Source organism: Leucoraja erinacea, chromosome 16 (assembly GCF_028641065.1).
Source record: "Leucoraja erinacea ecotype New England chromosome 16, Leri_hhj_1, whole genome shotgun sequence".
Lineage (NCBI taxonomy): Eukaryota > Metazoa > Chordata > Chondrichthyes > Rajiformes > Rajidae > Leucoraja > Leucoraja erinaceus.
Window position 1 is genome coordinate 6,063,222 of NC_073392.1, and position 14,604 is coordinate 6,077,825.

At 45.9% G+C, this 14,604-nt stretch overlaps 1 protein-coding gene across 2 annotated transcripts; it reads right to left on the reverse strand.

The window, feature by feature from the left end:
- Positions 1-3,490: 3,490 nt before the first annotated feature.
- psmd6 (proteasome 26S subunit, non-ATPase 6) lies at positions 3,491-13,796 on the reverse strand. 2 transcript variants are annotated; one of them, XM_055647605.1, is made up of 9 exons: positions 13,781-13,796; positions 13,484-13,655; positions 10,706-10,911; positions 9,705-9,850; positions 8,688-8,907; positions 5,760-5,868; positions 4,833-5,001; positions 3,987-4,064; positions 3,491-3,880 (listed from the first exon to the last, which is right to left on the reverse strand). In XM_055647605.1, exons 2-9 carry the CDS (start codon positions 13,626-13,628, stop codon positions 3,784-3,786), a joined length of 1,170 nt encoding a protein of 389 aa, XP_055503580.1. In that variant the 5' UTR covers positions 13,629-13,655; positions 13,781-13,796; the 3' UTR covers positions 3,491-3,783. The 2 variants fall into 2 exon arrangements, with proteins under 2 accessions (XP_055503580.1, XP_055503579.1); XM_055647604.1 differs by lacking the exon at positions 13,781-13,796 and having other exon boundaries at positions 13,484-13,679.
- Between the last annotated feature and the right edge of the window lie 808 nt (positions 13,797-14,604).

Consider the following 14,604-nt stretch of genomic DNA (forward strand, 5'->3'; position numbering starts at 1 on the left):
ATTCCCCTCTCTGCTGTAATAAATGTAACCTTATGACTCCTAGTGGTTTTAGTTTTAAAACTGGCTTAAACTGAAGCTAGCTTGTTCCTTATGCGACAGTTACCAATTGTAACTCTGTTTTCTTACCCCAATTTTCAACAAGCTGAGAGAAAGTATGTCACGATTTTTGTACCTTTTATTTTGAATTTTCTTGTTTAATGGATTATACAAAAAATATGGAAATATCCCTATTTCAGAATGCATATTTTGTTAAAATTGTACATATTAAACATGTATTTTTGCACAGGTCATTTTCTTATATCCAGTTTTGGTACAATTTTGAAATCATCTGGTATTTATTTATTTAGGAATTAATAATAAATAACAGGTAAAAGTACCTTATTGTTTAGATATTCACTGCCCAGCTAATAATGCAAAATACCTACAGTATAAGATTTTTGGGGCACTTTTTATAAAATCGTTCGTCCATTTTGGAATTTGGGAGTGAAATGATTTATTTTTTGGAAGTGGGGGAGGGGGAGAGAGAGAGCCTCAAAAATATTTCACTAATATATTCATTTGTTGTCTAAACTCCCAGTGTAACAAATTCATTAGAGAGAAAAAAAATATCATCCCAGACCCATCCGAAAAACCACTTGAACCTTTTTTTTGCAGCTTTTAGTCAAAATTTAAAGTGCCTGATAGTTGCTTCAAGATGACTGTTTAAATTGAACATTTAATTAAAAAAAAAGAATGAAATGTTCAACTGGATTAGGAGCTTGCTTTTTCCACCTTGTGAGTTCCTAGTATTTATTGTGCTTGAACCTTAATAATTTGGAATCAACAAATCTTTCAATTGTGAAATGAAACCAATTTTTGATTTGTATGTATATTTGTATGTGGTGACGCCACCAGCCAAGAGCAAATCAAAAGGCCTTTACCTTTCTGTACCTTTAATGAAGTACCATGTTTTCGATGATTTTGACTATGAAAGAGGTCTAAAGCACTATTGCTATTCACTTGGCTCATTAAAACAGTTGTACTTTCAAGTTTTACCCATTGTCCCATAGTATCTAATACTACTGGAATGTAAATATTCTCATCCCGGCAATTTAAGGTGACGGTGCCTTTATTTGAAAGGAAATACCTTGGGATTTCACTGAGTATCTCCTGCAATTCTTTTGTTGATTAAATAGGGTTAGGAAAATACAATGTTCCGAAAGTTTGGAGTTTGTCTTCCCATAACATTGTTCCTCGGCAGCACCTATCTATACTCGTACTGAAAATAAAATGGATGAAATTTTTATTTTAAAAAAGCTGAGTTGAACGATCAGAACTAAAAGGCACTCGAATCTGAAGCGATTTCGGGTTCATGTAAGGTATAAAACGATTGCAGTGACAAAAGCAATAGAGACATGTGAAGAGTTTAACACTACACATCTCAAATGTGAATGTAAACCTGATAGAAAAGCCTGTTCCGAGCTTGGTTCTAAAAGAGACCTTTCTGTGTAAAAGTGTGAATAGTTTCAGAAGTACGCAAAACGGAGCGCACTGGTTCACTACGGTATCAGCTGGACTTTGTGTGTTGCCTGTTGTATAATTCATGAACAAATGTCATGGGTCAGAATCTTTCGATATTTGAAAATGTATAGTCTATTTGTTTTGTAACAAGGTCTGTAAATAAAAATAATTTATACTGTTATTTATAACAAATCCAGTGTCTGATTGTCTACTATTTGCTAATCAAAGTATAACGTTTAAATTGGAGATTTACAGCGTTGAAATGGCCCCCTCTACCCACTGGGGTCCATGCCGACCATCGATCACCCATTTGTACTAGTTCTATGTTCATCCACTCTCTACAACCCTCTGCAGAGGGCCAATTAACCTACAAATCCACACGTCTTGGGGATGTGGGAGGAATCTGAAGCAAACCCCGAGTCACAAGGAGAATGTTTCCACCAGTGGGAGAGTCTAGGACTAGAGGTCACAGCTTCAGAATTAAAGGATGTTCTTTTAGGAAGGAGATGAGGAGGAATTTCTTCAGGGGGTGTGGAATTCTTTGCCACAGAACGCTGTGGAGACCAAGTCAGGGGATATATTTAAGGCAGAGAAAGATTCTTGATTAGTACGGGTGTCAGAGGTTATGGGGAATTGGCAGGAGAATGGGGTTGGGAGGGAGAGATAGATCAGCCACGATTGAATGGTGGAGTGGACTTGTTGAACCGAATGGCCTAATTCTGCTCCTATCACATGATCAAACTACAAACAGACACTACCCGTGGTCAGGAGCAAATAAACAATAGGAATAGGCCATTCGGCCCTTCGAGCCAGCACCGCCATTCAATGTGATCATGGCTGATCATCCCCAATCAGCACCCCGTTCCTGCCTTCTCCCCATATCCCCCGACTCCGTTATTTTTAAGAGCCCTATCTAGCTCTCTCTTGAAAGTATCCAGAGACCCTGCCTCCACTGCCCTCTGAGGCAGATAATTCCACATACTCACCACTCTGTGAGAAATGTGGTCCATGAATGTTCCTTGACCGTCTAAATTCTAAAAGCAGTTTGTTTTTATAGATGTACAACACTTAACAACCTTTTAATGTGTAGGAAAGAACTGCAGATGCTGGTCTAAATCAAAGATAGACACAAAATTGCTGGGGTAACTCAGCGGGACAGGCAGCATCTCGGGAAAGAAGGAACGGGCGATGTTTCGGGCTCCTGAACTCTTTTTTTCACTACTCTATTGAACTGCCACATGGCTTACTCCATTCCCTCCCCAGAAGCTGCCTGACCAGCTGACTTCCTCCAGCACGGTTTCACTCAGGATTCCAGAGGTGCCGTTTATTATATCTGCATTCAGCATTTCTGGTCATTTTCCTCATTGTCCAAATCCAAAGTTTGCATTGCAATTCCTGCATCCAAATCTTAAAACGCATAGCTATGACCCAGATATTGTTGCAAGAATCGTCTCAAAAGAATTGTGTAGGAAGGGACTGCAGATGCTCGTTTAAACCGAAGATGGACACAAAATGCTGGAGTAACTCAGCGGGACGGACAGCATCTCTGGACAGAAAGAATGGGCGACATTTTGGGCCGAGACCCTTCTTCAGACTAGTCAGGAGAAAGGGAAACGAGAGATATGGAACAAATAATTAAAGATATGCAAACAAGTTACAATGATAAAGGAAACGGGCCATTGTTAGCTGTTTGTGAGCAGAGAATGAGAACCTGGTGCGACTTGGGTTTGTTAGGCTTCTGCTCTAACTTTAGAAATCTGCCTCTAAGTGGGTGTTAGTGCTGCCTGCCTGCTCTATGCGAGTGTCTACAACCCAGTTTAAGGTTGTTTCCATTCTCTTTTATGGACATGGTTAAATGGGAAGAGTTTTGCTGCTTCCACAGTGGAGTTACAGGTTTGGCCTCAAACACTACCTTCTCCTTTCTGTTTAACGGAATGAACAACTGGTGTAAATAACTCAACACTTGAATGTCAATGGGAAGGAAACCAAGACAGTTTGAAACATTTAATTTCCCAGAGCAACGTTCGCAAACACATCTTAAAATTGGTATTTAAGCTGGAATTCCAATTTCCTTTGAGATACTTGAGATATTTTTGAAAACGTGCTCTGGGTGTTTATTTTATATACATTGCTCAAATTGTTTACACATCAGCCAAGTAAACTACAAAGTTTAATACATATAAGGTTCAACAATGGCATAAACTAAACCCATGATTTGTAAATAGTAAGAGAAATAACTAGAACAATTCAAAAACTAAATGGCCGTTGTGGAGTTATTGACCATTACATATTTATCACCCGTGAGAGTTTTTGGACTCTGTTCAACAGCAGATCTCCTTTCTTTATGGTTTCCTGGTACTGCCAGTTCTTACTGTCAGGCCTGTAATAATCAAAATTGACAGTCAAAGTTTGGTCCAGACTTCCAGATCACAATATTGCATCTGGAGAATTGTGGCAAACTACAATCTATTGTTGCACATACATACCTGTTGGTTTCTACGATTTCATTCACTTTGTCTATTTTACAGTGTAGCCTACCAGCAGCAATGAAACGAGAGAGTTCCCTGTAAATCAAATGCAATGCAAGTTTTATTCACCTTAGTCCCCAGTGCAACAAAAAAATACCCCCAGTATTTTCTAAACATAGAAAAGAATAGACAATAGGTGCAGGAGTAGGTCATTTGGCCCTTTGAGCCATTCAATGTCCTGATCACGGCTGATCATCCCCAATCAGTACCTCGTTCCAGCCTTCTCCCCATATCCCCTGACTCCGCTAGAGCCCTGTCTAGCTCTCTCTTGACCAAAAAGCATCCAGTCTCATAACCTGTACCTCCACTGCCCTCTGAGTCCATTTAGTCCCCTTCGAGCCATTCTAAACATAGAAAAGACAATAGACAATAGGTGCAGGAGTAGGTCATTTGGCCCTTCGAGCCATTCAATGTGATCACGGCTGATCATCCCCAATCAGTACCCCGTTCCAGCCTTCTCCCCATATCCCCTGACTCCGCTAGAGCCCTGTCTAGCTCTCTCTTGAAAGCATCCAGATAACCTGCCTCCACTGCCCTCTGAGTCCATTTGGCCCTTCGAGCCATTCAATATGATCATGGCTGATCCCCCCCCCCCCCCCCCCCCCCCCCCCCCCCCCATCCCTTGATTCCGTTAGCCCTGAGAGCTAAATCTAACTCTTGAAAGTATCACCTTGGTAAGAAGGGAAAGCAAAAGAGCTATGAAAAATAATTAAAAGACTAAGCAGATAAAATACTTAAAACAATGTGTATCTGAGTAAAGCTTAAAAGTAAGATTGAACATTCAGAAGATCAAAACCCACTTACTGATCAATGAACTCCACACCAACACCGAATGCTTCTGCCATGTACGTAAGCGTTAATGAGCGATAGGATTCCAACAGCTGACTATACGCCAAGATCCTCATTTCACGAACATAGTAGCGATAGTGAGCGGCAAAGAGCCAGTCCTTCTTTAATTCTTGTTCTACCGTGGCTAAAGAAAGAAGGAAAGTTATCGTGTAATGCTGCTTTATACCAAAGATGGATACAAAATGCTGGAGTAAATTAATGTGGGCAGCAGCACAGTAGAAGATGATTAGGTGACGTTTCGGGTCAGGACCCTTCGAATGGAAGCAAGAAAAATGCGTCAAATTGGGACGGCAACAGATGACCTCGGGCAAGGAGGTTCCCTGATAGGTCAATTGTTGGCTAAAGACAGTGTAATCCCGAGAGGACTACATCGTTGCAAACTGTTGAACTGGTTAATGGACTGTTAGTGGAAAGGGGGGTGGCGAGGTGCAAGCAGACGGAATCTAAATTTAGAGAATTCAACATTCATACTGCTGAGTTGTGAGCTACCCAAGCGAGATAAGAGGTGTTGTTCCGCCAATTTGGTTGTGGACTCACAACGGAAAGGGAGGGAGGCCCGGGACAGCAAGGTAGGTGTGGAAATGGGAGAGAGAGTCTAAGTGGTTAGCAACCGGGAGATCCAGTAGGCCTTGGCGGACCGAGCACAAAATGGTCTCCGAGTCTACACTTTTTTGTCTCACCGAAGTGCAGGAGCCCACATTGGCAATGTCGGATGCAGTGAAAGACCATACCCTCCAAAATCTGACTAAGGTAAGGAATCTTTTGTTATAAACTTCTTGCTTGTTCGATTTTCATCCTAGTGGGTACTAATGTTATACCCTATCCAATTAATAATTTGGCCTTCAGCAGAGAATAGGAATATATTTTAAAAAAGGCACTCACCAAGGGACTGGAAGAAAACTCCATATCGACACTCGTACAGTGAAAACAGATACTGCCGAATCGCTGGAAGGCCGTGCAGGACTTCAAGAATCTCAGCGCCTTTGATGACCTGATTTTAAATAAGAATTCCCATCAATTAGATTTCTTGATGTATGAAATGGTACATGATGGGCTTCATGTAGAATGAAACATTCAATCATCTGTACCTCTATCATTAAATATGCTCAAAAATAATCTTTCAATCTCTGCTCTGAAAACATAAATTGAATTAGAATCCAGTGTATAAAGAACCAACCCAGTGTGTAGGAAAGAACTGCAGATGCTGGTTTAAACCAAAGATAGACACAAAAAAGCTGGAGTAACTCAGCGGGGTAGACATCATCTCTGGAGAGAAGGAATGGGTAACATTTCAGGTCTGAAGAAGGGTCGCCACCTGGAATGTCACCCATTCCTTCTCCCCTGTCCCGCTGAGTTACTCCAGCTGTTTGTGTCTATCTTCAAATTAGAATCCATAGCCTTTGAGGCAAGAACTCTATTATCCTCCAAGGGGAATGTATTCCAATCTGTATCAATAATCGAGCAGTGATTTTAATGCCTGTCTTCAGGCTCTTTACCTCAAAAGTTTTCATCCATCCTTTCAGAAATGTGAAGTACCCCAATGATCCATTTGAATGATACATTGAATTTTACCTCCCATGCCAGCCATTTAATCAGACCGCAGAATCAACACTGCACTTGGGATCCTCGAGGTGCCACCATGGTTCGATACCAATGAAGCATTATTTCCTGCCCTTTATTCTACTATTGAAAAGGCAGATCCTCAACTTCTGTTGCATTGAAATTAAATTTGAACAGAGTGAGATAAGTTAAATGAGAGAAGTGCTGTTCTTTCCTCCACTAAAGCAGCGAATGTGAGAGTTGAGGGACTATCCCACTTACGCGATTTGCCGGCACCCGTCATAGTGTTGAAAATCCAGCGGCGACCAGAAAAAGGTACGACTCTATGGGCGACTACTCACGATCATACAGGCATCATCCCGCGTGTCGTGGAGTGACGCCTGTATGGTCGTGAGTAGTTGCCCAAAGAGTCGTACCTTTTTCTGGATTTTCAACATGTTGAAAGTTTTCGGAGACCTGCTGAGACTATGACGGGTGTCATCCAGCTTCACTGCTCTTTATAGATTTTTCCCCTCATGTAATGGACGCTTAATTTGCCAAAAACCTTGCCACCTCAACCTTCAACTCCATCCTCATTTCCAGGACCGACTCTCCATTTCACAGAATACACATGATAGGAATAGCATCGCTAATGTTATTTGACGACTGGGTCTGATGGAAGGGTCCTGACCCACTGAAAACATTGAAAATAGGTGCAGGAGGAGGCCATTCGGCCCTTCGAGCCAACACCGCCTTTCATTGCGATCATGGCTGATCATCCCCAATCAATAACCCATGCCTGCCTTCTCCCCATATCCCTTGATTCCACTAGCCCCTAGAGCTCTATCTAACTCTCTCTTAAATCCATCCAGCGATTTGGCCTCCACTGCCCTCTGTGGCAGGGAATTCCACAAATTCACAACTCTCTGGGTGAAAACGTTTTTTTCTCACCTGTCTTAAATGGCCTCCCCTTTATTCTAAGACTGTGGCCCCTGGTTCTGGACTCGCCCAACATTGGGAGCATTTTTCCTGCATCTAGCTTGTCCAGTCCTTTTATGTTATATGTTTCTATATGAACGCCACTCATCCTTCTAAACTCCAGTGAATACAAGCCTAGTCTTTTCACCCAAAATGTCACCCATTCCTCCTCTGCAGAGATGCTGCCTCACCTGCTGAGTTACTCCAGCATTTTGTATCTATCTTCAGCACAGATAATAAACAGATTATTTTCTTCATAACATCACTCTGAAAGTGACACACACCCAGACAAGTCTCCCAGCTCTGTGAAACTATGACACGCAGGGCAAAAGACCGCACAGGACGGACATGGCCATTCACACATATCCCCATCACCACCCCACCATCTGAAACCCATCCATATAGTTCTTAACAAAACAAAATCCACTATACTGAGCCAAGAGCTCTGGGAAGCGATTGTGTGCGGAACTCCTAAAGAACAAATTACGATTTTTGTTGTTTATTGACTGGGCCTCCCTACTAGCATTTTGCACTCTTTTTAGCTTTGAAAGTGTTCATGAATTCTTCATTTAACTTATTGATACACTAACGTGCAGCTAGCAAACTAACTCATTACCGTGCCTCCCACACTGAAACCTTGTTACCACTCCATTGAAACATAACGGCATGCTCATTGTAGAATGAAGGTGCCGTTCCAACCTCTGTCCTTGCTGGCTCGTTGAAGAACTTTCCAATTAACCCTACTCTGTGCATTTTCTCCATTAAATTATCTCATCGCACGCACCAGATGACAACAACACACAGTAAGACGACACAAGTCACCTTTGGTTCTATCGCCCATTATCATGAACATCTATGCATTGGTTACCATCACCCCCAGTGCCTCTGGAATCAAGTTGTGTCTTTATTTAAAGGCGGCACAGCGGTTGAGCCAGTGCCTTACGGCGCCAGAGATCCGGGTTTGATCCTGACTACGGGTGCATATCGTTAAGGAGTTTGTATATTCTCCCCGTGACCTGCGTGGGCTTTCTCCGAGATCTTCGGTTTCCTCCCACGCTCCAAAGACGTGCAGGTTTGTAGGCTTGGTGTAAATGTAAAATCGTCCCTAGTGTGTGTAGGGTAGTGTTAATGTGCTGGGATCGCTGATCGGTGCAGACTCGGTGGGCCGAAGGGCCGGTTTCCGCGCTGCATCTCTAAACTAAACAAAATTAAAACTTACAACCACTTCTATCAATTTCTCTTTCCAGCTTTGCTGCTCCGAGTTTATAATAGTCTCACTATTATGACGCTTACCTTTTCACGAAGATCAGGTCGCTCCAACGCAATCATGCTGACATAAACAGTGTAGGTTACAAAGGTTTTGTAATCCATGAGTTCGTAGGAAGTGAATGTGGAGACTGTGTCTAAGAACAGCTCTGCCGCCTGCTTGAAGTCTCGAATTGCCACACAATACATCCCTTGGTAAACTTTTAGACGATTCCTTCTATCCCAGTCACCACCTTCTTCAATTAAGCTGCAAAAGAATCCCCACGTTAAAATACACTAAAAACATTTATGATTTATTAATTTTGGCCATCTCCACAAATACATTTTGAACAGGTTGAGATCCTGCTGTTGCTAGCTGGCACAAGCTTGGCCCAGAGTATGTTAGATATGCCACAACTAGAGAAGGGGGCTTATAGAAGCGTGGAATTCTCTGCCTCAGAGGGTGGTGGAGGCCGGTTCTCTGGATACTTTCATGAGAGAGCTAGATAGGGCTCTTAAAGATAGTGGAGTCAGGCGATATGGGGAGAAGGTAGGAACGGGGTACTGATTGGGGATGATCAGCCATGATCACATTGAATGGCAGTGCTGGCTCGAAGGGCCGAACGGCCTACTTCTTCACCTATTGTCTTATCCACCATCCACCTCATTGGAGACACTCGAACTATCTATAATCAGACGAGGTACAGTGAAAAGCCTTTGTTGCCTGCTAACCAGTCAGTGGAAAGACTATACATGATTACAATCGAGCCGTCCACAGTGTACAGATACATGATAAAGGGAATAATGTGAATAATGTTTTGTGCAAGTTAAAGCCAGTGTAGTCTGATCAAGGAGAGTCCGAGGGTCTCCAATGAGGTAGACAGTAGTTTAGGACTGCTCTCTTGTTGTTGCTAGAATATTTTTTATGTACAGGACAGCATTGAAATGCATATATATATATACAGGTCAATATTGACCTCGAGGGCCATGCTAAAGAATTCACATGAATCAATGGAAAATGAACAGTTGCACTGGAACCCATGCTGAAACAAATGCTACAAGTACCTTTTAGCTTTCTCAATGTTACGTGTAATCAGATCATTATCCATGTAAAACAAGCCAATCCTCAGCAGATAAAACACAATATCTAGGCGATGTCCCAGAGCCACAGTCTTGTCGTACGTTTTCCGAAAGGCTGTCAAAGCACCTTCCTACATTGAAAAGATGTTTTTTTGTTAAAGTAAAATCAAGGCTAGTTACTGAATGTAAAAAGCCACTCAGTGAGCATGTTGAAGCATTTGATTTCAACAATATCAATCACATATTGTCAAAGCTCCAAGCAACTTATTTAATAACACACAGGTGACGTTTCAGGTCAGGACTCTTCGTTAAGACTTTTATCCCCCGGAGAGCTTTTTTCTACTCGTCGATTTCCAAATTCTCATTTTCAAATATAGACACAAAATGCTGGAGTAACTCAGCGGGACAGGCAGCATCTCTGGAGAGAAGGAATGGGTGACGGTTTGGGTCGAGACCCGAATTCCCGATTGAAATTTCTGTCAAATTCTCCATTGCCAAGCCAAATTCATGCTATAACTGATTGGGGCCCACCTACCGCAAATAGTATTCTACAATTCATCAATCGCATTATCTCCAATTTGCATTCAAGCAGAACTACCTCTGTAGATTTTTCATTAAAGAGGAGTTTCAACTGACATACAACACTAACCTAATTCAGAACGTACAGGGAGGGTTTTTCAGACCAGCTGCCTTGACTGACCTAGGCAAACCTTATTGCTTAGTAGCCAGAGTTGTGAATCTGTGGAATTTTCTGCCACAGAAGGCAGTGGCGGCCAATTCACTGGATGTTTTCAAGAGAGAATTAGATTTAGCTCTTAGGGCTAACAGAATCAAGGGATATGGGGAAAAAGCAGGAATGGGGTACTGATTTTGGATGATCAGCCATGATCATATTGAATGGTGGTGCTGGCTCGAAGGGCCTACCCCTGCACCTATTTTCTATGTTTCCCTCAATAAATTAATCGCGGTATGAAGATAATCCTTACTTTGTCACCTATCCGGCAGAGGTACTCAGCCTTGGCCATCATAGCATCTCTGATTTCACTTTCACCAAGATTTGTTTCAGCATCTGCTAGTATATCGTCCAGGCGTTTTAGCTCTTCCTCATTTGCCTTTTTCATTTTGCTCAAGAGGTCTGTGTCAACTGGCCATCCGACATCTTTGCAGAGCTGTTCATAGTATGGAGCCATATCTGCAAAACATATCATTGCTTTGGAATTCAAGGACTTCACACAGTTCCCCTTCGCTCTGTGGCAATACAAACCAAAATACAGGTCCACCGCCGATTTTCCGGCAACTGGTGGGTCCGGCACCTACTTTAATCTAATTTGCCGCCTGCAGCTAGGGCTCTAGAACTCCAGCTGGCCAGAGCCAGCATATTTGTTGGCTCTCCCACACCCCCACCCCCCCCCACCTGGACTCACATCACCCCCCCCCCCTCCTCACCCCCATCCTCTCCTCACCCCCCCCCCCCCCCCCCCCCGGAAGTCATGACCTCTGTTGATCTGGAAAAATGGATGGCTCTGGAAGCAAGAGTGCCGGAAAATCGGTGGTCGACCCACGTATTAAAGGGAGCAATGCTAACAGCTGTGTAGATTTTACGATCATACTAAAATCTAATATAATGGAAGTGATCACAGTGCACTTAGAAAATCAACGCAGGACTGGGCAGAGTTGACGTGGATTCATGAAGGGGACAGTTCTGACAGTTTAGCTGGGAGTTCTTTTTGAGGTTGTAACTGGCGGAATAGTGTACTTGATCACACAAAACCTCTTAAATTGGATAAGTTGAGATGTTATGGTGTCGTTGCACAAGATCTTGGTGAGACAGCTCTTGGGAGTACAGCTCTGTGTTTAGTTGCAGTCACCCTGATACAGGACAGATGTCATGAAGCTGGAACGGGTGCAGAGAAGATCTACTGTTGCCAGGACTTGCAGGCCTGAGCTATGAGAGGCTGAGCAGGCTAGGACTTTACTCCTTGGAGCGCAGGGGGATGAGGGATGATCTTATAGAGGTGTATAATCATGAGAGAATAGAATATATTAACAAGGATTTGAGTATAGGAGGACCTACTGCAGTTGTACAGGGCCCTGGAGAGACCACACCTGGAGTATTGTGTACAGTTTTGGTCTCCAAATTTGAGGAAGGACATTCTTGCTATTGATGTTAAATCCCGGGATAGCGGGACTGAAATATGTACTCAAGAGAGTTGGATATAGCTCTTAGGGCTAACAGAATCAAGGGATATGGGGAGAAAGCAGAGGGAGGGAACAAAGGAACCCAGGGCTGAAGACGGGATGAATCTGAAGTCTGGATCTTCTCTGAGATGAAGAAGGGCCTATATCTGGACAAAACAGAAATACCATGGGAAATGATCAGATTGACAACGGATTGTTTAAGAAGGAACTGCAGATGCTGGAAAATCAAAGGTAGACAAAAACGCTGGAGAAACGCAGCGGGTGCGGCATCATCTACAGAGCAAAGGAAATAGGTGATGTTTTGGGTCGAGACTCGGGTCGAGTCTGGAGAAGGGTCTCGACCCGAAACGTCGCCTATTTCCTTCGCTCCATAGATGCTGCCTCACCCGCTGAGTTTGACAATGGAAATAATTTGCTGGAATTTACAACTACAGGCATCAGTGTCAAAGAGTCATAGAGTTTATGCAACACGGAAACAGGCCCTTCGGCCCGTCTATGGAGGACACAGATAGGTAATGTTTCAGAATGAACTAGGGTCTCGACCCAGAGATGCTGCCCGACCCGCTGAGGGACTCCAGCAGGTGTGGGTGTGTGTGTGTGTGTGTGTGTGTGTGTGCGTGGGTGGGTGTGTCTGGGTGAGTGAGTGTGAGTGTGTGTGTCTGTGTGTGTGTGTGTGTGTGTGTGTGTGTGGGGGGGGGTGTGTGTGAGTGTGTGGTGTGTGTGTGGGGTGTGTGTGTGTGTGTGGGGGGGTGTGTGTGTGTGTGAGTGTGGGAGTGGGTGTGTGGGGGAGTGTGAGTGATTGTGTGTGGGGGGAGTGTGATGTGTGTGTGTGTGAGTGAGAGTGTGTGTGTGTGTGTGTGAGAGAGGGTGTGTGTGTGTGTGTGAGGGGGGTGTGTGTGTGTGTGTGGTGGGGGGGTGTGGGTGTGTGTGTGTGTGTGTGTGTGAGTGTGTGTGTGTGTGTGTGTGTGTGTGTGGGGGGTGTGGGGTGGGGGGTGTGTGTGTGTGTGTGTGTGGGGGGGTGTGTGTGTGTGTGTGTGTGTGTGTGTGTGTGGGGGGGGGGGGGTGAGTGTGTGGTGTGTGTGTGTGTGTGTGGGGGGGGGGGGGGGTGTGTGGTGGTGAGGGTGTGTGTGTGTGTGTGTGTGTGTGTGTGTGTGTGTGTGTGTGTGTGTGTGTGTGTGTGTGTGTGTGTGTGTGTGTGTGTGTGTGTGTGTGAGTGGGGGGGTGTGTGTGTGTGTGTGGGGGGTGAGTGTGGGAGTGGAGGCCCCGGGGATGAGGGTGAGGAGAGGCCGGGGTGGGGGTGAGATAAGTGCAGCCCCCGGACATCGAGTGAGAACAGGCCCCGGGAGAAGCCTCGGGTCTCGCTTGGGTGCAGGTCCCGGGCCCTGGTTGACTGGAGGCCCCGAGTGAAGCCTCGGCCCCCAGTTGAGTTCAAGCCCCGGGGGCCCAGGAGCCTCTGCAGGGCCCGAGTGAAGCCCCGGGAGGCCCCATGTGAGGCCTAGGCCCCGGGTGTGTGTAGGCCCCAAGTGAAGCCTCGGCCTAGCGTGGCCCGGGCCGCCGCCACTCACGGTTGTCCCTGACGGCGTCCATGAGCTGCCCGCGGACGGCGGGGACTGCGCGCTCCGGGCCCAGTGTCAGCTGGAAGCGGGCCTGTGCGATGGCCAGGCTCGGGTTCTTCGGCAAACCCTCCTCCTCCAGGTTCTCCAGCGGCATCTTGGCGGCTCTGCCCGGCTCAGTCTGCTCACTATCCCCGGCTCACACTCACTCTCCCCGGCTCACACTCATCCCCGGCTCACACTCCCCCCGGCTCACACTCGCTCACTATCCCCGGCTCACACACACTCACTATCCCCGGCTCACACTCACTCACTATCCCCGGCTCACACTCACTCACTATCCCCGGCTCACACTGCTCACTATCCCCGGCTCACACTCACTATCCCCGGCTCACACACACTCACTATCCCCGGCTCACACACACTCACTCTCCCCGGCTCACACTCACTATCCCCGGCTCACACTCACTCACTATCCCCGGCTCACACACTCACACTCACTATCCCCGGCTCAGTCTGCTCACACTCACTCTCCCCGGCTCACACTCGCTCACTCTCCCCGGCTCACACTCACTATCCCCGGCTCCCCGGCTCAGTATCCCCTCACTCACTCCCCCCGGCTCACACTCACTCACTATCCCCGGCTCACACTCACTATCCCCGGCTCACACTCACTCACTATCCCCGGCTCAGACTGCTCACTCTCCCCGGCTCACACACACACACTCTCTCCCCGGCTCACACTCGCTCACTATCCCCGGCTCAGACTGCTCACTCTCCCCGGCTCACTCTCCCCGGCTCACACTCACTCACTCTCCCCGGCTCACACTCACTCACTATCCCCGGCTCACACTCACTCACTATCCCCGGCTCACACACTCACACACTCACTCTCCCCGGCTCAGTCTGCTCACTATCCCCGGCTCACACTCTCTCCCCGCGGCCCACTACTACAGGTCTCTCCCCGGCCCAGTCACTCTGTCTCCCCGCTCCGCCCCTCACCCGGCCCCGGCCCAGGAACTCCCGCACCAGCGCCGCCTGCCTCGGCGCCCGCACTCTCACGCTCTCACTGCTCACTAACACGGTGTGTGTGTGTACTGTGTGTGTGTACTGTGTGTGTGTGTGTGCTGTGT